At 36.8% G+C, this 27,452-nt stretch overlaps 2 protein-coding genes across 3 annotated transcripts in view; both read right to left on the bottom strand.

Annotated features, from left to right (window-relative positions):
* LOC132989314 (deoxynucleoside triphosphate triphosphohydrolase SAMHD1-like) overlaps positions 1–27,452 on the bottom strand; it is a 67,240-nt gene that overhangs the window by 5,930 nt on the left and 33,858 nt on the right. Inside the window, exons 4-20 of the mRNA XM_061056864.1 lie at positions 25,543–25,703; positions 25,221–25,336; positions 24,658–24,776; positions 23,584–23,736; positions 23,022–23,168; positions 22,508–22,603; positions 22,061–22,161; positions 21,757–21,865; positions 21,574–21,665; positions 21,290–21,447; positions 20,573–20,712; positions 19,972–20,058; positions 19,740–19,844; positions 19,505–19,611; positions 18,196–18,230; positions 17,996–18,087; positions 17,190–17,270 (exon numbers count right to left, since the gene is read on the bottom strand). Coding sequence (XP_060912847.1) covers positions 17,190–17,270; positions 17,996–18,087; positions 18,196–18,230; positions 19,505–19,611; positions 19,740–19,844; positions 19,972–20,058; positions 20,573–20,712; positions 21,290–21,447; positions 21,574–21,665; positions 21,757–21,865; positions 22,061–22,161; positions 22,508–22,603; positions 23,022–23,168; positions 23,584–23,736; positions 24,658–24,776; positions 25,221–25,336; positions 25,543–25,703 — 1,899 coding nt within the window. The remainder of the gene's footprint in view (positions 1–17,189; positions 17,271–17,995; positions 18,088–18,195; positions 18,231–19,504; positions 19,612–19,739; positions 19,845–19,971; positions 20,059–20,572; positions 20,713–21,289; positions 21,448–21,573; positions 21,666–21,756; positions 21,866–22,060; positions 22,162–22,507; positions 22,604–23,021; positions 23,169–23,583; positions 23,737–24,657; positions 24,777–25,220; positions 25,337–25,542; positions 25,704–27,452) is intronic.
* Positions 591–26,809, bottom strand: LOC132989319 (deoxynucleoside triphosphate triphosphohydrolase SAMHD1-like). 2 transcript variants are annotated; one of them, XM_061056869.1, is made up of 7 exons: positions 3,817–3,845; positions 3,661–3,699; positions 3,528–3,540; positions 2,783–2,943; positions 2,454–2,566; positions 1,886–2,004; positions 591–964 (listed from the first exon to the last, which is right to left on the bottom strand). In XM_061056869.1, the coding sequence occupies exons 1-7, from the start codon at positions 3,828–3,830 to the stop codon at positions 659–661; spliced, it is 765 nt and encodes a 254-aa protein (XP_060912852.1). In that variant the 5' UTR covers positions 3,831–3,845; the 3' UTR covers positions 591–658. The 2 variants fall into 2 exon arrangements, with proteins under 2 accessions (XP_060912852.1, XP_060912853.1); XM_061056870.1 differs by lacking the exon at positions 3,817–3,845 and adding an exon at positions 26,611–26,809 and having other exon boundaries at positions 592–964.

Genomic DNA, 27,452 nt, shown 5'->3' with positions numbered 1-27,452 from the left:
ACTTTAAATGTCAGAGATCCTAAAGTTCCTCAGAATTTGCTGAGTGACTTCATGTCAGCCAATTTACTGTGGACATTGAACTTGCCTTCTTGCTTTTAGATTCCTGTCCAGCAATCATCTCCTTAATGTTTTTCACATCTTCACGTTTCAGTTTATACTTCTCCATCATCACTTTTTCAAGATCAATCAGTTCCACCAGGGTGTTAATTATGTCACAATAGCCCTTTTCATCCTGCAAGACACACAGAGTCATACATGTATCAACACAAGATTTAAAACATAAATACAATAATCCCACATACTTTAATTTCCCCCATATTTGAAGAGAAAATCTCCAAACTTGTGTATGTTAAAAAAAAGTTAAATGTCAGAGTTCCTAAAGTTCCTCAGAATTTGACGAGTGACTTAATATCAGCCAATTTTCTGTGGACGTATACTGTATACAACATCCTAACAGTCTTTATCAGGGTTATTTAGCTAGCTGAACCCAACCTGATGTCAAACTGTTAAGCACAAGAGTTTTTGGGAAGGTGATCATGCAGCTCAGTTTTTTCACACCTGGGTAGTTTGGAAAAGTTGTTCTGAAACCATAGCCCGGTTTGTTCATACATATGTGAACACAGCAATCACACTCTTTTGGCTCCTCAACTTTTTTGATCTATTTTCTATTGAATTGTGCACTGTGTGCTCTTTTTTGGCTATCCTTGCTCTTTTCTGCCCGTTGTGGGATGAATAAAGTTTTATCTTCTCTTATGTTATATTCATACAGTATCTTATCCGACTTCTGAATAACATAATGAGGTGAACTTGCCTTCTCGCTTTTAGATTCATGTAGAGGTCCAGCAATCATCTCCTTAATGAATGTCATGTCTTTTTCAGGGATCAGTCCATACTTCTTCATCGCTGGTTTAAGATTATTCTGTTCCACCAGGTGGTCTAGCATGTCACAAGAGCCCTTTTCATGCTGCGAGACACACAGACTCATAAATGTGTCAACACAAGATTTAAAACATAAATACAATAATCCCACATACTTTAATTTCCCCCACATTTGAAGAGTATATCTCAAACGTATGTATGTAAAAAACAACTTACAATGTCAGAGTTCCTAAAGCTCTTCAGAATTTGACGAGCGACTTAATGTCAGCCAATATACTGTACACTACATCCTAACAGTCTTTATCAGGGTTATTTAGCTAGCTGAACTCAACCCGATGTCAAACTGTTAAGCACAAGAGTTTTTGGGAAGGTGATAATGCAGCTCAGTTTTCTCGCCAAACGTTTTTTCACACCTGGATTGTTTGGAAAAGTTGTTCTGAAACAAAGGGGCGTTTCCCCTTTAGCCCGGTTTGTTTGGATGTCAACACAACAATCGCAGTCTTTTGATCTAAAGTTATTGAATGGTGCACTGTGTGCTCTTTTCTGGCTATCCTTGCTCTTTGCTGCCCGTTGTAGGATGAATAAAGGTTATCTTCTCTTATTGAGTGACAAAGAGACATAAACAGATCTAGAAATCCCTTCTGCTTTTAAAAGAATTACCTCTCATTAACCATGAATTCAGTTATTATCTTTGTTTGTTGTATCTAAATCCCTGAATCACCAGGATTAATGGTTAAAACAGAAACATTATTAAAATCTCATGGAGCTTCTGAACAGCTGTAACATGTCAGATAAAAAGCTGACATAATATTACCAAAGAGAACAGGGTATGGATCATTTAGCAACACATGTGAATAAGCACATTCTACCTGAGAAGGCAAACAAAAAAGAACATTCTGGATTTTGTTTCAAAAGAACAAGTCAGTGTGAAAGGTACATGTGCTTCAGTTTTGCGCTTCCTCTGTATTTAATTTGTTATATTACAACAGAAATATTAACTTCTTACCTTCCATTCCTCCAATTTGTCCTCTTCTCCCAATTCCCCATTTCTTCTCATTTCTTCCTTCTTTTCCAGTGCTTTGGGGAGGAACATTCCATCATACAGATGGGAAAAGGGTCCATGACCTTGAAATGGATAGATAAATACAGGCGTAATCCACTGATAGTGTACAGATGATACAGTCAGTATGTCTTAATAAACCTGTTTGAGTTGAGGACGGATTACTCCTGAATCTAAACTTGAGAATATTGCTTACAAGAAAAGACTGTTATGTGTTTGTAAACGTATGCATGGTCTGGGTGGACTGTGGAACCGAAATGCCCTCTGGGATAAACAATTTTTAAAAATTTGTTTTAGATATCCAGAACCTCCAGTTCTTATCAGAGTCCCTACAGACTGAGCTACCACCACCTCACCCCACCCTCATATTTTTATTTTTAAATGCAGCCCTTGCTTTTTTGAAAGATGGAAGGGTTATTTCTGGATCATTTCACTTTCATTTTACTCTTTTCATACCCAATAATATAATTTATTAACCATTCCATGTATTATTGAAAAGGGATGCATTACTCACCCAGGTCATGACAGAGGCCAGCAATCTGAACACAAAGGACGTCTCTGTCAGTGATCTTGAGTTTCTGCCTCGACCTGAGAGCCTCAGCAAGTTTTCCTGCTAAGTATCCCACCCTTTTTAGACCACAGAAAACATTTTTTTAAATGATTATTATAATGCAATTATCACAATAGGATGCTGCTACTAAAATGAAAATATATACTTTTATTAGATCTATACTGAGACAGGCACTGTTTTCTGCCTTTATTACTTTAACAAGGTACTTTACTGAAAACCACTATGAGTCTTCTCCTTATTTGGACTTTGAATCTGAAAACTTGCTGACTTACCCGATCGAGTGTTCAAAGCGGTTGTGAGATGCTCCGGGGTAAACTGAGTAGACACCTCCAAGCTGCTTTATGAATCGAAGTCTCTGGAACTGAGGTGTGTCAATGATCTCGATGAGGAGTGGGTGTAACTCCATGTGACCATGGATGGGATCATTTAACACCTGGCAGAAAACAAACAAGCAAAAGCTAAGAACAATGAAATGCCAAAAACAAAACAACACCATGGAGACCAGCTCAAGTTTGCCTGAGGGCTCTGGGAGGTATAGCATAAGCATGAAATGAGCCCAAGAATAAAGCTGATGCTACAAAGAATGTTTTTTATGACTTTACCACTGGTGGGGATATTAAGAATCTAGTAGAACAAAGAGAACAAAACATTGGACACTGAAAATGTCCTTTCAATAGAAAGTGTGTGTTCCTCTTCCTTTTTTTTTAAGTATTGAAGAAAAGGAGAATAAAGAAGGTTGGTTTGCATATAAAAGGTGGACAAAGCTACCGTAGCTCTCCTCACCACTCATGGGGAGAACAAGCATCTAGGCCTATAGAACGAAGAGAACCAAGAACTCCTAGTTAATTAGATTTTCAATCTAGACTGATAATGGATAATACATGTACACAGGCTTAACTTTGTGCAGGTGTGTTAGTGTGCAGTTTATTCTACAAGTCGTCATTGTTCTGTTTATTCTCTTATCTCTCCAGCAATAAAAATGTGGTGTGATGTGTGGTAAGAAGTGAAGTATTTTACCTTGGTGATCGGTCTGTAGAATTTAGAAAAAAAAGCATTAACAGTATGAACAAGTGCTGAAACTTCCAACTTAAAATGATTTCTTTATAATATTGGGATATTGTAAACTTCCCAGAGATACAGAGATACTCACTTTTTTGCCTTTTTGCTCGGACTTGCCATTTTGCCCCGACTAGATAAAAGAGAAAGAAGTCAGTCATTTATTAAGTAGGCTAACCTCAGTTTTACACAAGCTAAAATGCAACATTGTTAAGTTAAACCATCAGTTTAAAATAACGATACAACTTACCAAAAACCAACCATGAATTTAACTGACTATAACTAGAAAACCAACCTCAAAATTTTCCTCCAATTGTCTTTGTCTTTCTTTTTATACAAACACGTTTCCTCAGCTCCCTGTGACTTAAAGTTCAAATCTATCTATATAGTTTTTAATATTTGAAGCTGTAAGACATTTCATTTATATCAAGCTAATGTTTCTAATGATGATCTGACAAGTGGCAAAAGTCATTTAAATGGCTGCTGAAGGCTATTTACAAAATGACGCTCAGGGTTTAAAAATATCTGACATTTCTATCTACACCACACCCATGTTATTGGTCACTGCCCTCCTAGTGACACTCTTTTTTTGCTTACTTTTACTTATCTGACAAGCAAACATTTCAGAAAACAAACCTGAAAGTGCATCAGAATTTCATAATGCAAGTTAACAAATCTAAACTTGTGTGGTGTTCGGGTCACAAATTGGCCCATTTTAAATGTTTAACAAAAGAAAAAAGGGTAACACTTTATAATAACCATCATCTATAAAGGGTAAATAGATAGTTAATTAACCATTAGTTAATAGTTATTTACTGTAAACAAACAATGAAATTATAGTTAATAATGTTTGCTAATGATTTGTAATGCTATAATTTATTGTTAAAGCCCCAATATGTAACTTTTCAGTTTTGGTGCGCTTTGGTTCCAACAGCAGGTCTCTGACTGCAACTGCACTGTTGTAAAACGGTTACACTTCCCATCTGAAACAACGTGCATTTGTTGACAAGCAGAGGGTGATGAAGCCGGCACAGACGCCGTGAGAAGATAAAGAACCATGTCGACCCAAAATGTACAGTAATATTACCATATTTTGATAAAACCTGGATGTCTGCAGTCCGATGTTTAGAATGAGTATATGTATTCAACTGTTACCATGATATCCATAGGCCGTAGCTAAATAACTATATGTATACATGCTAGTTATCAGTTTGTAGGGTTATAAACTTTTTGGAGACAATGTAAGATGGATATATTTATCTATTTTGCAACGATGACACCAGAAATGATGCAGCCTCACGTTATGTCTAAATCTGTTATACATAATCTGCAAGGATGTTCATTCTATCATCTAATAGTTGCTTTCCCATTAGACGTGAGAAGAATCACAATACCGACTTGTTTGGGCAATATTATAACTAGTCTGCGACCATGTATATGTAATAAGTGTATGAGGTTTTTGTTTTTCAACATGGGTTTTCCTTTTATTCCAGGATTCAACTTAAACTTCAACTCGCCATCAGTGATGAGCAGGAGCCCGGAGTGGAGCAACGTCAAAGGCCTGCAGCATATAGACAATGTGTGTTATGGCAGCATGGCTGCTTGGGAGAGGGGAACAGAGTTATGAATCAAAGCTGCTGCGTCTGGAAAATCAGAGATTCACTATCCTGGAGCTTTGTTATGATGGACCTGGGCTCTGATGATGCACAGTTGTTGATACAGACAGGCTGAAAGTTTAGGAGCAGCTTCTCCCTGTGAAATGTGAGTAAAGTTCAGCTGTGGGTGGTGCCTGCTGATCATCTGCACCAGACTCTGTTTTGTAGGAAGGCCCGTTCATCTTCGAATTGTCTTTTGCATCAATTATTTTTATTGCAGCAACTTCAGGACCTTGGACAATAATATTATTTTGTATTAGAGTGGTTTCATATTTTCAAAACTGTTTAGGTAACAGCAACAATACTGTTATACTAAATACTTACATCTTGTGTCCATCACGGTTTCGAGCAGGAAGTCGGGGGTTCTGGTGGTTATAATCAGTAGCTGTCTGCAAGCAAGGTCAGAGTTCTGTATGCAGGTGGGCTGTGACCAAACTGCTTCCCTGCATACATAAGGATGTGCTTTTGGAAGTTATCCAAATCCAAAGTTGTCCTGTTGGGTAGAAAAGGCAGACAGAAAAAAACATCCTCTGTTAGTGACATACTTCTCACTTCCACTTCATACTGCACCAAATAGCATAAAGGTGAGCAGAGACCTCAGCTTGAAAATCAGCTGGAGAGATAGAAAGAGTCAAAATATAAATGCAGTGTGCCATTTCAAATACATTTTGTAATGGTCCTAAATAGCAATGATGCATCATGCAGCCATTTTCCATTTGAAAAAAAGTGGTGGAAATAATTACAATTACAAGCATTTGCATGACTGGAAGATGATCTGTGTAATATATATTTGTGTGTTTGAGATGTAAGTCAAATTTACCTGGATTACAAGACATCAGCCTCCTCCTCTTCCTCATTCAGTAGCTGAACACCTTGGACAGCAAAGACATCATTCCCGAATCAAAAGACAAGTAGAATATTACATCTTACCATTCAATGACTCCTCCAAGAATCGCCACCTTAACGTGGTGGAGGAGTTTGCGTGTCCTGGTGAACCTGGGAGCTGTGTTGTCGGGGGCACTAGCCCCTGGTAGGGTCTCCCAAGGCAAAGTGGTCCCAGGGGAGGGGCCCTCACAAGCCCCCGGCTGAGCGCCGCTGTGTTGGAGTTTTCCCCGGTGAACGAGAGGGTTGCCTCTCTGCGACTTCAGGTTCAAGGCTCTGACTGTTGTATGTGCAAATGCACCTAACAGCAGCTCAGGGTACACGGCCTTCTTGGCGTCTCTGGGTGGGGTCCTGGAAGGGGTTCCGCCTAGGGACTCTGTAGTTCTACTGGGGGACTTCAATGCTCACGTGGGCGACGACGGGGACACCTGGAGGGGAGTGATTGGGAGGAACTGCCTGCCCGATCTGAACCCGAGTGGTGTTTTGTTGTTGGACTTCTGTGCTAGTCATGGATTGGCCATAACAAACACCATGTTCAAGCATAGGGATGTTCATAAGTGTACCTGGTACCAGAGCACCCTAGGCCAAAGATCGATGATCGACTTTGTAGTTGTTTCGTCAGATCTGCTGCCATATGTTTTGGACACTTGGGTAAAGAGAGGAGCAGAGCTGTCAACTGATCACCACCTGGTGGCGAGTTTGATCAGATGGCGGGGAAGGCTGCCGGACAGACCTGGCAAACCAAAATGTGTAGTGCGGGTGAACTGGTAACGTCTGGCAGAGGCCCCTGTCCGTGGGGTCTTCAACTCCCACCTCCAGAAGAACTTCTCCCTCATCCCGGGGGAGGTTGGGGACATGGAGTCTGAGTGGTCCATGTTCAAAGCCTCTATTGTAGAAGCTGCGGCTAGGAGTTGCAGCCAGAAGACCGTCGGTGCCTGTCTTGGCGGCAACCTTAGAACCCGCTGGTGGACTCCCGTGGTGAAGGAAGCCATCAGGCTGAAGAAGGAGGCCTTTCGGGCTTGGTTAGCCCAGGGGTCTCTGGAAGCAGCTGACAGGTATCAGGTGACTCGGGGGGCTGTGGCTTCAGTGGTTGCGGAAGCAAAAACCCGGGTGTGGAAGGAGTTCGGGGAGGCTTTGGAGAAGGACTTTCGGTTGGTCTCAAGGAGGTTCTGGCAAACCGTCCGACGGCTCAGGAAGGGAGAGCAGGGCTTGCCCCAGGCTGTTATCAGCAGGGGTGGAGAACTGCTGACCAGAACTGGGGACAATGTTGGGTGGTGGAATGAACACTTTGAGAAACTCCTGAACCCAGACAACACGTCCTCTGAAGAGGAGGCAGAGTCTGAAGATCCAGGGGAAGCCTTACCACTAACCTTGGCAGAGGTCACTGAGGCAGTTAGAGAGCTCCTCAGTAGCAAGGCGCCAGGTGTGGAAGAGATGCTACACACATTATCACATTTCATACACTTTATAAAGTGTTTGTTAATGATGACTAAATGATTTATAAAAGAGATGGGTTATAATAAATCTATAAACATTACAGAGATACATGGACCAGATATTTGTTCATGGTTTGTAAATATTTTATAAAGCATCTATTAACATTATTTGGATGGTTATTATAAAGTTGAAACTGAAGATTGTAATCCCTTATTAATACTTTGTAAAGCATCTATAAATATTTTTAGATAGATAATTAATATTTTGTCAATGATTAATAATTGGTTTATAAACCATCTACAGTCATTATCTGGATGTTTATAGTAAAGTTGGAACTGTTTGATTGCATGATTCTGGCAATTGAAGGGTTAAATTCCTGATAATTATTCAATATTTGATAGTTTTGAGCACTGCTGTATGGAAGCGATTAGTGATCAGAATTCAAATGATAAAGCTAATTTGAAAATTCAAAGGCATTAACAGAAATGCTTTTTAATTTTCAGAATATGAGTGTATTATTTGACTCAAAAATAAAATGATGATTAATTTATCTAATTTGAATTTTAGTTTTCAACTTCAAAAATGCACATTGACTAAATTAAAATGAGGAAGAAAATGACATTTGCTTTATCATTTTCAAAAAATGCCCCGCTAAATTTGTATCATAATTCAAATGAAAAATCTAATTTTAAAATGAAAATACAGTAACAGAAACATGTTTTATTTTTCAGAATATAGGTGCGTTATTTGACCTATATTTAAAATGAATATTCAGTCATCCAGTTTGCATTATACTTTTACTCTCTATGTATGCATATTGTGTAACAAAACCACAGGTAACTGAACTCAAAAGCACGACTCACAAAAAACAGTCTTTGGTTGGGGGGAACAAAAAAACAGTCTTTACTTCTTAAGCAGACAGAATCCAAAAAAGTGATCCAAGAGGAAACAAAGGGCTTGTATGCTTCTCACAGGGGACAAAGACGAACTGGCACAGAAGGAAGGGAAGCCACAGACTAAATACAAAGGTGAGGGGGAAGACAACGAGATGCAGCTGGGAACAATCAGGGCGGGGCAGACAATCACACAGGTGGGAAACACATGAGGGCAGGAAGTGAAGGATCTGAAATGAGAGGAGAGGTTAGTGACGCAAAACAGAAAATAATACAAGTAGAAATTAAAACATAACCTAAGACACAGAGCTGGACATGACAATTGTATGACATAATTCAAATGAAAACGAAAAGGTCTTTGGCTTTTCGTTTTCAAACTTGCCGTGCTAAAAAGTGATCATAATTCAAACCAACTCGAAAACGAAATGGCAAAGTGGACGGCGCAGGAAAGTGACGTCAGACTCCAGCTCCCAGGCAGGTGAACGTAATATTTACAGTCTATGAGGCGAGTGGGCAGAACGCGTAGTACAATGGGTGGCGGGGTGAATCTTTAACACTAGGGCAGACTTTAGTTCACACTGTGATACAGGTGGCGATCGGAGTGTTTTTATCAGCGCACACTGAACTTTCAGCGAGCATGACGCAGTAGCTTTATAACCTGAGCTGCCATGTCTCACGCATGACACCATGCCCACTATCTCTGACCGTGAGAGTCACTCAGCATCTGCACGCCGTGAAATTCACACAGACGTGTCCTAAGACCGGTTTATTGATAGATTATAGATCACTCTCTTCTCTGCTTAACTTAGTTACATTAAAAAAGATTATCGATTGAATTTTCTGTTTCAAATAATCTCTCTAGCTCTGTACACAAAGTGTCTCTCATCCTCTGTGCGTAATGGCTCACATTCTCCCTCTTGACCGACTGTATGAGCTCTCTCTCCCTTTCAGAGATTTGTAGTTATTAAAAGAATAATCAACTACAACGCTAAAATTGAATCAAAATCAGGGCAACAACTAGTTTGGAGCTTGTACCAGTGTTAAAGATTCACCCCGCCACCCATCGTACTGCGCGTTCTGCCCGCTCGCCTCAAAGAGCGTTAAATATTATGTTCACCTGCCTGAGAGCTGGAGTCTGACGTCACTTTCCTGCGCCGTCCACTTTGCCATTTCGTTTTTTCGAGTTGGTTTGAATTATGATCACTTTTTAGCACGGCAAGTTTGAAAACGAAAAGCCAAAGACCTTTTCGTTTTCAGTTGAATTATGTCATACAATATGCATACATAGAAAGCAAAAGTATAATGCAAACTGGATGGCTGAATATTCGTTTTAAATATAGGTCAAATAATGCACCTATAATCTGAAAATTAAAACGTGTTTCTGTTACTGTATTTTCATTTTAAAATTAGATTTTTCATTTGAATTATGATACAAATTTAGCGTGGCATTTTTTGAAAATGATAAAGCTGATGATGATGATAAATTAATCATCATTTTATGTTTGAGTCAAATAATACACCCATATTCTGAAAATTAAAAAGCATTTCTGTTAATGCATTTGAATTTTCAAAATTAGCTTTATCATTTGGATTCTGATCACTAATTTTCTTTCCATAAATAACAATAGTGACATCAAGTAATCAAACTGGCATTTAAAGGGTTAAATTCCTAAAAATGATTGAATGTTTGGTAGTTTTGAGCAGGGCTGAAGTTGTTTAAGAGATGTATGCAGAAAAAAGTAGAAAAAAATATCAATCTGTTCTATTTTTATAGCAGTTTTTTGTAAGTGGACATTTTTGTCCTTAGTGACTTAAGAGGGTAGTGAATTTGTTTCCCAGTGTTCTATTGATCTATTAAAAAAAATAAAATGTGCATTCCAAAATTTGTGAAGAGAGTCTTTCTTACAAAAAATGGTGTCATATATCAATTAAGAATATTTCAATTTCACTAAGTATTATTTCTCCTCTCACCAAGTGGGTAAATGCGATCTCTCATGCTCATGTTACAGCGGCAAAGGAGCGAGCGAACGCGGGAGTAAGAAGGCGTAGCCTGAGCGAAGGCTAGCTGAGTTCACCGGATTAATTGAGTTCACCGATTGGCTCACTTGTAAACTCATCAAATTACTCAAAGACAACAACAAAAAGTCAACCCTTAGTAGTGCCTTGATCAGACAGCTAGATATGATAGTATTTGTTGTTTCAATCATCTTCTTTAGGCATAAAATAATTTCTAACTATCTTTCAATAACTTTATATCTTGAGTTACACCTCCACTACATGTTCTTTTTAAAATAAAAGGAAAAAATTAAAGTGTCATAGTTAAACCTGGGCTACATTTATCAATATCATCAAGCAGACGTCCTAAAGAACCATTATAGTGTTTTTTACCCAGTCATTCATTCCACTCTTATCACAATCAGGTGATCTCTTAGCAGGTCCTCGGTGCAATTCCCCCTGAGCCTTCCAATGGTCTCCTTCTAGTCAACATTAACTTAAAGCTTTGTGAAATATAGTGTTTTAAATACTGTTATTGGTGTGCAAAAAATGTATGGGGGGCACAAAATGGCGTGGATAATTATTGTAGATGGTAAACAAACCAATTATTAATCATTGATAAAATATTAATTATCTATCCAAAAAATATTTATAGATGCTTTACAAAGTATTAACAAGGGATTACAATCTTCAGTTCCAACTTTATAATAACCATCCAAATAATATTAATAGACGCTTTATAAAATATTTCTTCGAATGGTCAGCACACACTAAACCATAGAGAATCAAGCAACATCTTGTGGCCATTTGATGTATTTGCAGTTCTCACATAGAGTACAGTAGGTTTAAATCTATCTACAGAGCAGGTTACACATGCAACATTATTCACACTACCTCTTGTTGCTCCTTAATATGGTGGCTTACAACTACTGTTGGCTGACAGACACAGGTTTAGTCAATCAAGATAAAGTGATGACACTCTGAACATGCATGTACTTTTTTAATCTCTTTAGTTGGTTTCACATTTATTTTTGTGGGGATTGTAAAAAAGCCGCTATTTTAAAAGCATTATATAGTTTATAGTTATTTTTTTCTTTGGTATTCTCAAGTCGAGTGATGGATTCAGGTTGGATTACAAACAAAATGTTCTTAAAGTTTGTATAACATTTTCCCAACTTTTAAAAAATGTTCTCACTTGAATTGCTAAATCATACAGTGACTAACAGATGAAGTAGAAATTAAGTTATTATAAAATAGGACGATTTTATGTGCATGAAATTATCTACATGAAATATTTAATCAAAGCAACTATGAGGAAATTCCAATTTCTGTCAGAAATTAAAAATTCAGAGTGCATTCATGGATTTATATTTTAGGTGTGCACTAAAAAGAGTGTACTCCTATGCACTTGAATGTGTGTGCTAATGTGGGCTCCATGCATAGCTTGTATGCATGCATGCATATCTTTGTGTTTTGGTCTTAGTATTGTGAAGCCACGAGTTAACTTTTATTTTCATCATTTTCTTTATTGCAACTGCTGGTTTCAGAGTGAAGGTTTCATCTGTTTATGACAGATGTCAGTGAATGAACTTTCTTCATTCCAACATTAGGAGGATTGTTGTTCTGTAACAATGGAGATGTGAGGGCGATCATTAGGAATGTAATTATGGGGAAACTTTGATCACATAAGAGCTAGGAGTGTTCTTTACTGCTGCTCTTTGTTTTTAAAGGACAGGTGTGTCCAATGTTTCTTTTATTGTGTTCTGTCAGGTGTCTAATGATTCCAATAGTTTCAGGTTGAACTTGTTTACTTTCAGCTTTCTGCTTTGCTCCTATGAGCCTTATTTTTTTATGATGTTGACACAAATAATAGATACAAGTAAGATGAACTTAACCCTTGCTTTTATTAAACTTCAATGTAAAAGTCCAGCTGTCTGGAAACAGCAAACTCATTCAGAACACTTTGGCAGCTTATGTAGTGATGAGCATCTGTCCTTTACAAGACGATCTGATCTGATTTGAATATGTAGGCTTTGATCTGATTCTGGGACAATTCATTCAAATATAGAATAACGGTTTGAACTGATACAAATTAATATTGAATCCAAGACAATTGAAGACAATTGATTTAGTTTTATATAACATGTGTTTGTGTTCATTACTTGTCCAAGAGACAAAAGTCTACTATTAAAAACACACATTTTGACATGATGTATGTAACACTCATAGTCATGCCGTGACACAAAATATTACAATGCTCCTCTCCGATGTTTAGAGCTGCTAAGAGCACATTTTACAACGAATATTATGTAAAAAAATGGGCAGCCTGGAGAGATATATTAAAATAAACCAGTGATTATGAGAGTGAGACATCACTGAGTGAGAGAGTGAGATGTCACTGAGTGAGGCAGAGGAATATGTAACTTCACAAAGCTAATGGCTCTGCTCAGGTTATAGATCTAGGCATAACTCAATCACATCAAAGCCTGTGTAAGAAATTAAGTTTAATAATAAAAAGTCTCGATTTTATCTCGATTTTGTCTCGACTATTGTTGCAATTTTCGCCTGCTGCCGCAATTTAATTGCAAAAAAACGTCTAAAAACATCGCAACATGCATTGCAATTTTTTTTTTTTAAAGCTGCCGCGAAATCAGGCATTTTAGGCTGAAACAATCCCCCAAAAAGTCTGCGAAATCCTGGAGGTATTCATTCATTGGATCTAGATTTAGCCATCTAGTTTTTCCTGTGCATGAGGAGTTACCAATGTAAACCTCCATAAATGATGATGTTTTTTTTTCATTTTATTTGTTTTATATTCATTAATTTCCCTATTTCTTTTTTTCTCATAACATTCCATAATCTCAACTGAACTCTGCTTAAATCAGCTAAAAGGCATGTGATCCAAACTCCACACACTGTTTCTGTTGATGCAAATGATGTAAGTTGATGATTACTGTGTCCTACAAATAAACTTAACATGATGTGATGAAATAGGCAGTCGACATTAACTCAACCTGTGAAGCATGTGAGGGCAGTAAACAAACATTTAAAGAACAGATTAAAAACAGTATAAAGTAGTTGGCAGTTATGATGAAGTAATGAATGTCAATGAATGAATGTTAATGACTTTGCCAATTACACACACAACTCCCATTAAACTATTTTATCTATCTTTGAAAGTCTTGACACTGGCTGCCTGTTTGTCTTCATATTGATTTTATTATTGTCTACAGCACTTGGGCCTCCCACCAGATTAACTTTTCAGAGTTGATTTTAGTTTATGAACCAGGACGACCCCTCAGGTCTTCTTCTTCTTCTCTGGTTCTTCTTTTAGTTGTTCCACCGAGCAGAACAAAAACCGTTTGTGATTCTGCGTTTAGCTGCTCTGAGACTTTGGAACAGACTTCAGAGGATCAGAGAATATTGAGATTTTTAAACACAATTAAAAAAAACTCATTTATTCAGTCTGGCTTTTCTATATGACTTAATCATTTTATGGCTTTTTATTTACTATGTTTTTTATCAATATTATTAATCTCTACTTTAAAATTTACATTTTAGTGTTTGATTTAAGGTTTTTAGTATTTATATTTATTAATCATCGTGCTGATTTTATTTCTTATTGCTGTGCACTAGTCTCTCAATGATTTTTACAAACAACCTTTTGTCAGTCACTTTTCCGTTCCTTTGTAAAGCACTTTGAACTGCAATTCAATTTGTACCATAGGTGATATATATACATAGCATATTTATATAGATGCATATGGTTTGATAGATTACACAATGTTGAACTCAGGATTTTCTCTGATGTTTATTTTGAATATATGCAGATTTTATCAGATATATCACAACAGGAATACACTTGAAAGGTTCTCATAGATGCATTATGTAAGAACCAATCGTCAAACAATTATAGCTTCACTTAAAGTGTGTCATACATTTAAACACATTCATCATCCATCGAAGAAAGGTAGTTGATGGATACGTTTAAAAAGATATTGTTTAATTCTAATTTCAAGTTTTTAGATGCAAATAAAGGTTTTCACAAGTTCCAGTTTTTAAAGTAACAATCATAAACTCAAAAGAAGATGACATTATAAAACATGCCCAAAATAAGATTCATTTTAAAACAGATTAAAATTGAATAGTGATAATAAATGCTGCAGATACAAAGTAATATAATATAAGATAATACCAGTCACCAAAACATCACTTATGATCATCTCTCATTAAACACCACTCAAAGACAAATAATCTAATCTCATGTCCTCAATCTTCAAACGATTAACATCAAAACTAAAACACCACTGAGTATTATAAATCCCTAAATAAAACCACAAGTGAAATATTCACTCCATTACACATGTTGGGAGTGCTATACATCTTTCCCTGACCAAAAAGAATTCACAACCTACAAAGAAGCATAAATGTGACCAAAAGCTGAATCAATTCAGAAACATGCAGTTTATATATTCAGTTTGAGACAATGATTGTTGGATTTCAATAATGGCTTTCTTTACCTAAATGGTATTCAACAGCCATACAGCTGCTAGCTGTGTAAGTATCCAGTGTTATGTGTGTCTATGTATCAGTTTAGAGATCAGAAATTCAAACCCAGAAGCGATCCAGATCCAGTGATCTTTGAGATATGGCTTTATAACTGATATATATTTTCCTTAATGTTAAAAAAAGTATCCAATTTTGAATGGGTTTTCTGTGTGAGTCGATAGAAGTGTAACACAGTGAATTAAATGGGCCAATGATACTGTCTCATATTGACTGCAGGCCCCGTAATTGTACAGAGTGGTATCATATATCATGATGTATCTTTGTCCTCAGAATAAAAACATGTTGTGAGTTGTTGAAACTGATTTTTAAACGATCAATTTAAAAGAATGATACAGCTGTACATACAGATGTATATGATAAAAGCGAGAAAAAACATGAGTGCTAGGCCTGAATGCAAATATTATTCAGTGTTATTCATGTTGTTTGGTAATTTCCTTGGTGTCAACTGCAGGAGGATCACTCTAATTACCCTCAGGTCCAACCAGATATGGCTTCGTCTTCACCCTGCATGTTAATAAAGACACACAAGTACATCTGTTTTAAAGAAAGCAGTGCAGAGTAAACCTAGTGAGAGATAAACTGAGGCAGAAATTATTCTATTTAACAAACAATCTCTCATTCAAGTCATTTTAAAGCAAAACAATGCACTCATCATGCAGATCCATCATCTCACTGGTGAGAACTTTCAGTTTTTTAAAATCTCAAGTAATAAAATACATTATTTCAAAGTTTTTGTCCGTTGGTAGGAAAATACAAAAGTTTGAAGACACCAATGCTAATTTATCATCAAAAAAGGATCAAAATCATATAAATGCAAAAAAGAATCCTGAAGCTCTGTTTCACTATGTAATCGTTCCCTCCCTGCTCATTGTTTCATTCTAATGCTCATATATTAAAACAGCCTTCCAATGTAATAAAACCACTAACTGCACACCCATTCAAAAAAGCCAATTTTTGCAGCAGAAATAAACATGTTTACAGCCCGATTAAAAAAACTAAATTGGTCTGATTATCTCATGTCTCAATCAGCACACACTGTATGAAGAGGGATTTTTTTTTTAACATGTCCGTTTTTCTTTTAATGAAGGATACGCGTTATTCACAATAAGACCCGTAGCTTATAGGCCTGGGCCATATAACTAAAAATATTATCAAAATGTCATATCAGTCGATATAATTATCACAATAATTGTCAATCATTATTACTTTCAAATTTTCAAATTTAAAAGCTGATTTTTGCTCCTGAGTGAAAGTTGAAGAAACCAGAGGGTTGGTTAATCTTTTGGTTTCACTCCCATGCTGGTGTTGCTTACCTGTCTTTACCTGAGGGCCCCAAACCAGAGTCCTGCACGGTTCCAATACAGGTCAGTAAAATTGTTTCAGTACAGAAACCTGACTGACTGTCTAGACTTGCTGTCTAACCTGGATGCAAACCAGGACAAAGGACCAATAACATGTTGGAGTGTTGCTCAGTTTGGCAGTATTTTGTTAAGTTAAAGTATCAAATCAATTAGAGTAGAGCTTAACCAGCACAGGTAAGCATACGTTAACCTGAAAGGAAGACCGAAGGCTGAGGATGCTAGCACAGCTAATGTTTTCCACACTCAGCAGATTGTAGATCACATGTTCAACCATATTAAATAAACTGTACTCAATGTTGACTGTTTTCTCTTTACTTTAGCCAAGTCAACTGGTTTTATGTTCAATCAACAGCAAGTTAGTTGATATAGTATCCTTTAACATCTTAAGATTCAACTATTATCTAAGGATTGGAAAATCATTGTACCACTGTTCAAAGTGCTGTCTGGCAGCCTCCACACTCTGTTCATCAATCTTCTTACAGAAGACCTTGATCAGCTGCTCAGAAAAGATCGTTGTGCGAATCCTGGATGCCTGTAAAGAATGACAGCAGCTTTAATTTGAGAGTTATGGTGACATAAGCTGCCTTACAAATAATAAACAGAAGAAATATTGAATGATTGCGATAAAAAAAAATGTTTTAATCAATAATTAGTTCTGACATTTTTGCTCTTCTCGTCTTTCATGCCGTAGTCCATGTTAATGACCTAAAAAGAAGGTTGAGAGTAAAATGTGTGCCATAACAAATTCTGCAACATCTTACAAATCAAAACATCAGCAAAACTGAAGATTTTACAAAAAAAGTGAGATGAAAGAAAGTCAAAAAAACTCACCAGGATTTCAAAGTCCTCTGGTGTCAGGTTGCTTTTTCCATTAGGTGGAGCCAATCCTTTTTTCCAGCCAGTAATCCGGCTCTTGACAAGGAATCAGAAAAAAATTAGAATAGTGGAAAAGGATATAGATTCAAGTTTTTTTGCATTTTAAGTTGACATTGTGAGCAACTTGGAATTAAATTCTTATTCACTCAAAAAACTGCACCAACTTAATGTAAATGCGTTTGACTGTAGGGCTGCATGGTATGATCTAAGCATTAATTTAGCTATGTGTACAAGTGCCATGGTAATATCCCAGGACGTGCGTTAGTCCATGTGCACATAAAGTGTAGAGGGAGAGAGAGAGAAGGGATCAAATGCAGTGTATGAAGATGAACTGTTCTTTGGTTAGAAGTTACTGTCACAGGGCTCTTGATGCAAATTAAATGTAGCTTTGAATGTATAAGGGGTTCTTATTTGTAAAAGAAAATAAACTTGAAGACCCAAATAATAATAAAAATTGTAACATGAAAAGAAAACACAGTTTCCCCAATATCATGCAGCATTAGTTCACTGAGGGATTTTGTATTCTAAGACATTTCAAGCTGCTATCAAATTCACATTACATTTCAAAGAGAACTGTTCAATAGTGTTGTTGTTCATGTTAAATGTAAAAACACGGGCAAGATAAAATGCTGGAGACAGTAAATAATGTCAAGTGTACTTATTCTATTAACTGAAAATGAGCACATTATCCAGCTTTGTGATAACAGTGCATTAGATCATGTGTAATAAATGTAATGAAACACAAGAACACACAGACTTACTTTCCAATTCTTGATGGTCTCCTTTGGCTTTGTCTCACCAACAAACTTGTGCCTCTTTCCAGAGGCAATGTCTTGCAGAATCTCTCTTGCCTCTAAGAGTAACAGAGTAACAAGCAAACGATAAATAATAATAATTCAGTGTTATTCATGTTGTTTGGTAATTTCCTTGGTGTCAACTGCAGGAGGATCGCTCTAATTACCCTCAGATCCATCCAGATTTGGCTCCATCTCTAACCTGCATGTTAATAAAGACACACAAGTACATCTGTTTTAAAGAAAGCAGTGCAGAGTAAACCTAGTGAGAGATAAACTGAGGCAGAAATTATTCTATTTAACAAACAATCTCTCATTCAAGTCATTTTAAAGCAAAACAATGCACTCATCATGCAGATCCATCATCTCACTGGTGAGAACTTTCAGTTTTTTAAAATCTCAAGTAATAAAATACATTATTCAAAGTTTTTGTCCGTTGGTAGGAAAATACAAAAGTTTGAAGACACCAATGCTAATTTAGCATCAAAAAAGGATCAAAATCATATAAATGCAAAAAAGAATCCTGAAGCTCTGTTTCACTATGTAATCGTTCCCTCCCTGCTCATTGTTTCATTCTAATGCTCATATATTAAAACAGCCTTTCAATGTAATAAAACCACTAACTGCACACCCATTCAAAAAAGCCAATTTTTTACAGCAGAAATAAACATGTTTACAGCCCGATTAAAAAAACTAAATTGGTCTGATTATCTCATGTCTCAATCAGCACACACTGTATGAAGAGGGATTTTTTTGTCCGTTTTTCTTTTAATGAAGGATACGCGTTATTCACAATAAGACCCGTAGCTTATAGGCCTGGGCCATATAACTAAAAATATTATCAAAATGTCATATCAGTCGATATAATTATCACAATAATTGTCAATCATTATTACTTTCAAATTTTCAAATTTAAAAGCTGATTTTTGCTCCTGAGTGAAAGTTGAAGAAACCAGAGGGTTGGTTAATCTTTTGGTTTCACTCCCATGCTGGTGTTGCTTACCTCTCTTTACCTGAGGGCCCCAAACCAGAGTCCTGCACGGTTCCAATACAGGTCAGTAAAATTGTTTCAGTACAGAAACCTGACTGACTGTCTAGACTTGCTGTCTAACCTGGATGCAAACCAGGACAAAGGACCAATAACATGTTGGAGTGTTGCTCAGTTTGGCAGGATTTTGTTAAGTTAAAGTATCAAATCAATTAGAGTAGAGCTTAACCAGCACAGGTAAGCATACGTTAACCTGAAAGGAAGACCGAAGGCTGAGGATGCTAGCACAGCTAATGTTTTCTACACTCAGCAGATTGTAGATCACATGTTCAACCATATTAAATAAACTGTACTCAATGTTGACTGTTTTCTCTTTACTTTAGCCAAGTCAACTGGTTTTATGTTCAATCAACAGCAAGTTAGTTGATATAGTATCCTTTAACATCTTAATATTCAACTATTATCTAAGGATTGGAAAATCATTGTACCACTGTTCAAAGTGCTTTTTGGCAGCCTCCACACTCTGTTCATCAATCTTCTTACAGAAGACCTTGATCAGCTGCTCAGAAAAGATCGTTGTGCGAATCCTGGATGCCTGTAAAGAATGACAGCAGCTTTAATTTGAGAGTTATGGTGACATAAGCCACCTTACAAATAATAAACAGAAGAAATATTGAATGATTGCGATAAAAAAAAATGTTTTAATCAATAATTAGTTCTGACATTTTCTGTGGACATTGGCTTTGCCACGTCAGGCTCCTTTTTGCTGTAGAAATGCATATGTTCGACAGGGTTCTTGTCTTTCATGCCGTAGTCCATGTTAATGACCTAAAAAGAAGGTTGAGAGTAAAATGTGTGCCATAACAAATTCTGCAACATCTTCCAAATCAAAACATCAGCAAAACTGAAGATTTTACAAAAAGAGTGAGATGAAAGAAAGTTAAAAAAAACTCACCAGGATTTCAAAGTCATCTAGTTTCAGTTTGCTTTCTCCATTAGGTAAGGGTCGAGCCAATCCTATTTTCCAGCCATATTTCTGGCTCTTGACAAGGAATCAGAAAAAAATTAGAACAGTGGAAAAGGATATAGATTCAAGTTTTTTTGCATTTTAAGTTGACATTGTGAGCAACTTGGAATTCAATTCTTATTCACTCAAAAAACTGCACCAACTTAATGTAAATGCGTTTGACTGTAGGGCTGCACGGTATGATCTAAGCATTAATTTTGCTATGTGTACAAGTGCCATGGTAATATCCCAGGACGTGCATTAGTCCATGTGCACATAAAGTGTAGAGGGAGAGAGAGAGAAGGGATCAAATGCAGTGTATGAAGATGAACTGTTCTTTGGTTAGAAGTTACTGTCACAGGGCTCTTGATGCAAATTAAATGTAGCTTTGAATGTATAAGGGGTTCTTATTTGTAAAAGAAAATAAACTTGAAGACCCAAATAATAATAAAAATTTGTATTGTATGACAACGATATGATAATTGTATGATAACGGTGCATTAGATCATGTGTAATAAATGTAATGAAACACAAGAACACACAGACTTACTTTCCAATCCTCGATGGGGTCCTTTGGCTTTCTCTCACCAACAAACTTGTAGATCTTTCGAGAGACAATGTCTTGCAGAATCTTTTTTGCCTCTTGTAACTCAGGACGGGAAGAGTTGAGTATTTCCTCAAACACGTTGTCTAAAAGAGTAACAGAGTAACAAGCAAACAAATGATAATAACACACACAACAAAAAATAGTGAATTTAATTCAAACACACTCAATAAATGATTTAACATGATCTGGTTTACATGTGCATAATAAAAGAAATGGATGAAGTAGCATAACAGTAAATGATCTCGCAACAGAGCCACTAACCTGACAGAAAGCAGCATCTAAGTGTTTTTCCAAAAAAGTGTTGAAATATGTCAGACTGTTAGTTCATGAATTGTTTTTAGATTTGTAGCTACTCCATTCTGCAAATGTAGGTTTATTTATAGAGACAGAAAAAATTGAGAAATTCTAAATATCAAACAGGTTCAAATGATCAGGACAGCCAGTTGTTCAGGATGTTTGAGACTGGATTTGTGAACTCCTCAAACTACCAGATGACCTTGTCCTTGGCCAAACACCAAAACCGACCAAGTGCCTACACCAAATTCCTTTTCAGATTGTTGGGTGTAGTGCATTATTTAAAACAATGTCTTGATATTCCTGAAGTCTGAATTTGCTTCAATGTTAAACATGAGCTAACAGCACACATTTAAATCTACACACCTGTGAGCTTTGTGTAGGTCTCCATGTTCTTAAAGGCTGTAGAGAGAGTGAACAGCCCTCTTGATCCTTTAGATCCTATTGTTCCTTCTGATCCTGCTGATCCTTCTGATCCTTCAATCTCAATGTGACCGTCTGCTTTCACAAAAGCCTCTGCAATCCTGTATGTTCATATCAAACATATTATTACTGATGAGATAGTGAATCATGATGCAGATTGAATAATCAAAATCAGAAGGAGACCAATCTTATATTTGGAGTACTAAGATCTGAAGGTAGACACTTACATTTCTTGTAAGATTTGGCTTACTCTGTGCTGACAGGCTCTTTTGTGGAGACGGTGTCTTGTGTAGAACAAGTCGTACATATTGTCCTCCTCCTGTTGAGGTTAGGACTGTAGTTTAGTCATAAATAACAACATTATCAGTTTGCTGTTGATTATCTGTTTACAAGCTCAAGTTTGTCAGCACCTTGTCTCTGGTGCAGATAGTTTTCCTGCCATCAACCTTACACACTCTGGCAAACTGCAGGAAGCGATGAAAGTCAAAGTTGTTCTTGATCCCCAGGTAGGAAGAGTCCCTGAGTAGAGGCAGATTGAGGCAAGGTGAAGAAAATAGGTGTATAAAGTGAAACTGAATTTACTGGAGAGTTTTGTAGCCTATCATTTAAAATAATCAGGAGAATAATGCATTGTTCAGGGTAAAAAAAAAAGAAGTGCTGTAGCGGTCTTCATCACTAAGTGAATTGCTCTACAGTACTTCATTAAAACCTGACCTGGCCAAGTAGTCAAACTTGTCCACATCAACGCCGTTTTTTTTGTTGGACACAATTTCGTAGAGGAAGGACTTTTCTTCTTTACGCCCTTTGTACGGCCACTGCAGGGATGACGACACAAAGCGAATCAGGACAAGTTTTATTGACACGTATGTTGTTGTCAATGAATTTACACTGCATAGAAAAAATATGTAGGACCATTCCACAAAACAGAGATAAAGCTAAAATATGAACACAATAATCTATGTACAAGCAAAAGCATGACAAATTAAACAGCAGGTCCAATTTCAATTGGAGGTCTAGGCAGAAGAAAAACTTTTTTTCACAATAAAAAAAAAGGACTCTTCTTGTCCGCCTTTATACTGAGGAGATGTTACAAAATAGTAACATTAGTGACATTGCTGTTGAGGACACAGACTTATTTATGCACAGATGGGGTGAACTTGCCTTCTTGTCTTCAGCAATCTTCTCCTGAATGAATTTCACATCTTCAGGGTTCAGTTCGTATTTCTCCTTCATCTCTTGCTCAAGCTTACTCTGTTCCTGTAATATTTACAGTTAGGGATGTAAAGATTAATCGTGATAAATCGATTCAAAGATGTCAAGATTCACATCGTTACTCTGAAAAATGAATCGCAATAATATCGTGAGCATCAGCAGCTGTAGAGCAAGATTTTGAAATTGAGGACGCACCACCCTCTTTTAAATCGGAGGTGTGGAAGCATTTTAGCTTCCCCAAGACAGAAAATGAAAGATGTGAGAAGATAACAGACGAGACAAAAACTGTGTGTAAATATTGCAAGAAGACAGAGAACTACACAAATAGCACAACCAATATTTGCAGAGTAGATCTCAAAACGTGTGTATGTAAGAAACACTTTAAATGTCAGAGTTCCTCAAGTTCCTCAGAATTTGATGAGTGACTTCATGTCAGCCAATTTACTGTGGACATTGAACTTGCCTTCTTGCTTTTAGATTTCTGTCCAGCAATCATCTCCTTAATGTTTTTCACATCTTCAGGGTCCACTTCGTATTTCTCCATCATCACTTTTTCAAGATCAATCAGTTCCACCAGGGTGTTAATTATGTCACAATAGCCCTTTTCATCCTGCAAGATACACAGAGTCATAAATGTATCAACACAAGATTTAAGATTCAAGATCTGTATACAACATCCTAACAGTCTTTATCAGGGTTATTTAGCTAGCTGAAGTCAACCTGATGTCAAACTGTTAAGCACAAGAGTTTTTGGGAAGGTGATCATGCAGCTCAGTTTTTTTCACACCTGGGTAGTTTGGAAAAGTTGTTCTGAAACCATAGCCCGGTTTGTTTGGTAAATATGTGAACACAGCAATCAAACTTTTTTGATCTATTTTTTATTGAATTGTGCACTGTGTGCTCTTTTTTTGGCTAGCCTTGCTCTTTTCTGCCCGTTGTGGGATGAATAAAGTTTTATCTTCTCTTATCTTATATTCATACAGTATCTTATCCGACTTCTGAATAACATAATGAGGTGAACTTGCCTCCTGCTCTTTAGATTCCTGTAGAGGTCCAGCAATCATCTCCTTAATGAATGTTATGTCGTCTTCAGGGATCAGTCCATACTTCTCCATCTCTGGTTTAAGATCATTCTGTCTCACCAGGTGGTCTAGCATGTCACAAGAGCCCTTTTCATGCTGCGAGACACACAGACTCATAAATGTGTCAACACAAGATTTAAAACATAAATACAATAATCCCACATACTTTAATTTCCCCCACATTTGAAGAGTATATCTCAAACGTATGTATGTAAAAAACAACTTACAATGTCAGAGTTCCTAAAACTCTTCAGAATTTGACGAGCGACTTAATGTCATCCAATATACTGTACACTACATCCTAACAGTCTTTATCAGGGTTATTTAGCTAGCTGAACTCAACCCGATGTCAAACTGTTAAGCACAAGAGTTTTTGGGAAGGTGATAATGCAGCTCAGTTTTCTCGCCAAACGTTTTTTCACACCTGGGTTGTTTGGAAAAGTTGTTCTGAAACAAAGGGGCGTTTCCCCTTTAGCCCGGTTTGTTTGGATGTCAACACAACAATCGCAGTCTTTTGATCTAAAGTTATTGAATGGTGCACTGTGTGCTCTTTTCTGGCTATCCCTGCTCTTTGCTGCCCGTTGTAGGATGAATAAAGGTTATCTTCTCTTATTGAGTGACAAAGAGACATAAACAGATCTAGAAATCCCTTCTGCTTTTAAAAGAATTACCTCTCATTAACCATGAATTCAGTTATTATCTTTGTTTGTTGTATCTAAATCCCTGAATCACCAGGATTAATGGTTAAAACAGAAACATTATTAAAATCTCATGGAGCTTCTGAACAGCTGTAACATGTCAGATAAAAAGCTGACATAATATTACCAAAGAGAACAGGGTATGGATCATTTAGCAACACATGTGAATAATCACATTCTACCTGAGAAGGCAAACAAAAAAGAACATTCTGGATTTTGTTTCAAAAGAACAAGTCGGTGTGAAAGGTACATGTGCTTCAGTTTTGCGCTTCCTCTGTATTTAATTTGTTATATTACAACAGAAATATTAACTTCTTACCTTCCATTCCTCCAATTTCTCCTCTTCTCCCAATTCCCCATTTCTTCTCATTTCTTCCTTCTTTTCCAGTGCTTTGGGGAGGAACATTCCATCATACAGATGGGAAAAGGGTCCATGACCTTGAAATGGATAGATAAATACAGGCGTAATCCACTGATAGTGTACAGATGATACAGTCAGTATGTCTTAATAAACCTGTTTGAGTTGAGGACGGATTACTCCTGAATCTAAACTTGAGAATATTGCTTACAAGAAAAGACTGTTATGTGTTTGTAAATGTATGCATGGTCTGGGTGGACTGTGGAACCGAAATGCCCTCTGGGATAAACAATTTTTAAAAATTTGTTTTAGATATCCAGAACCTCCAGTTCTTATCAGAGTCCCTACAGACTGAGCTACCACCACCTCACCCCACCCTCATATTTTTATTTTTAAATGCAGCCCTTGCTTTTTTGAAAGATGGAAGGGTTATTTCTGGATCATTTCACTTTCATTTTCCTCTTTTCATACCCAATAACATAATTTATAAAACATGTAATATTGAAAAGGAATGCATTACTCACCCAGGTCATGACAGAGGCCAGCAATCTGAACACAAAGGACGTCTTCGTCAGAGATCTCGAGTTCCGGCTGCCTTGACCTGAGATCCTCAGCAAGTTTTCCTGCTAAGTATCCCACCCTTTTTAGACCACAGAAAACATTTTTTTAAGTCATAACGCAGTTATCACAATAGGATGCTGCTACCAAAATGAAAATATATACTTTTATAAGATCCATACTAAGACAGGCACTGTTTTCTGCCTTTTATGTGAAAACCACTATGAGTCTTAACTTATTTGGACTGAGGTCACCTGTGGGCTGAAATCTGAAAACTTGCTGACTTACCCGATCGAGTGTTCAAAGCGGTTGTGAGACGCTCCGGGGTAAACAAAGTAGACACCTCCAAGCTGCTTTATGAATCGAAGTCTCTGGAACTGAGGTGTGTCAATGATCTTGATGAGGAGTGGGTGTAACTCTATGCTACCATGGATGGGATCATTAAACACCTTGTAGAAAACAAACAAACAAAAGCTAAGAACAATGAAATGTGTAAAACAATACACCATGGAGACCAGCTCAAGTTTGCCTGAGGGCTCTGGGAGGTATAGCATAAGCATGAAATAAGCCCAAGAATAAAGCTGATGTTACAAAGAATGGTTATAAAGACTTTCCCACTGGTTGGGATATTAAACATCTAGTAGAACAAAGAGAACAAAACATTGGACACTGAAAATGTCCTTTCAATACAAAGCGTGTGTTCCTCTTTCTTTTTTTTCAAGTATTAAAGAAAAGGAGAATAAAGAGGGTTGGTTTGGATAGTAAAGGTGCACAAAGCTAGCTGCCCTCACCACTGGTGGGGATAATAAGCATCTAGAGAACAAAGCCCTCCCAGTTAATTAGATTTTTAATCTAGACTGATAATGGATAATACATGTACACAGGCTTAACTTTGTGGAGGCGTGTTAGTGTGTGGTTTATTCTACAAGTCATCATTGTTTGTTCTGTTTATTCTCTCTTATCTCTCCAGCAACAAAAATGTGGTGTGATGTGTGGTAAGAAGTGAAGTATTTTACCTTGGTGATCGGTCTGTAGAATTTAGAAAAAAAAGCATTAACAGTATGAACAAGTGCTGAAACTTACAACTTAAAATGATTTCTTTATAATATTGGGATATTGTAAACTTCCCAGAGATACAGAGATACTCACTTTTCTTCCTCTTTGCTCGGACATGCCATTTTGCCCCGACTAGATAAAAGAGAAAGAAGTCAGTCATTTATTAAGTAGGCTAACCTCAGTTTTACACAAGCTAAAATGCAACATTGTTAAGTTAAACCATCAGTTTAAAATAACGATACAACTTACCAAACCAGAAAACCAACCATGAATTTAATCGACTGTAACTAGAAAACCAACCTCTAAATTTTCCTCCAATCGTCCAAGTCCTTCTTTTTGTACCAACTCGTTTCCTCAGCTCCCTGTGACTTAAAGATCAAATCTATCTATATAGTTTTTAATATTTTGAAGCTGTATGATGTTGCATTTACATCAAGCTAATGTTTCTGATGATGATCTGACAAGCGGTAAATGTCATTTAAATATCTGCTTAAGGCTTCTTTTTAAATGACGCTCTGGGTTTTAAAACATCTGACATTTATATCTCTACCACACCCATGTTATTGGTCATCGCCCTCATAGTGATCCTCTTCTGTAATTGATCTGACAACCAAACATTTCAGAAAACAAAACTGAAAGTGCATCAGAATTTCTTAAGGCAAATTAACAAATCTAAACTTAATATAAAAGTGAAGAAATGAAAGGATTTAAAAACTAAAACAGTATTAGAAGTTACTTCTGAAGAAACATTTAGAATCTTGATACAGGATAAATACTGATTTTTTTTTTTGCCTATCTTATCTTGATTATCCATTTCCCATGACCCAGAAATGACATTTTTAAACCCAAAACTCCATCATCTGGTTTGTTGAAGAGGAGATTTGATTTCAGTGTTAATTGACTTCACTTTAAATGTCCTATTTCAATGCAAAAAGTATGTTCCTATTCCTTTTTTGAAGGTTAGGAGAACAAATATGTTTGGTAGACAAAGTGGGCTGTCCTCATGACCTTTTCCTCTACTTGTACATAGATCTAGCCTTTACAGATTTCATGGTATGACTGAAGTTGAAGAAATAATATGATTGATTAAAAATTGTCTCTATGGTACGGATCTCATGTTATTCTGCAGAACCTTGTAAAAA

Source organism: Labrus mixtus, chromosome 15 (genome assembly GCF_963584025.1).
Source record: "Labrus mixtus chromosome 15, fLabMix1.1, whole genome shotgun sequence".
NCBI lineage: Eukaryota > Metazoa > Chordata > Actinopteri > Labriformes > Labridae > Labrus > Labrus mixtus.
This window is presented reverse-complemented; position numbering and strand designations above follow the sequence as displayed.

Bases quoted from the DNA above. Each gene is read 5' to 3' on its own strand.
- LOC132989319 (XM_061056869.1), bottom strand. The intron at 2,567-2,782 runs GTAAGTCAGCAA...TGGTCTAAAAAG, and splicing joins CGCTTTGAACACTCGATCGG to GGTGGGATACTTAGCAGGAA. The intron at 965-1,885 runs GTAAGAAGTTAA...TGTGTCTCGCAG, and splicing joins ACAAATTGGAGGAATGGAAG to CATGAAAAGGGCTCTTGTGA.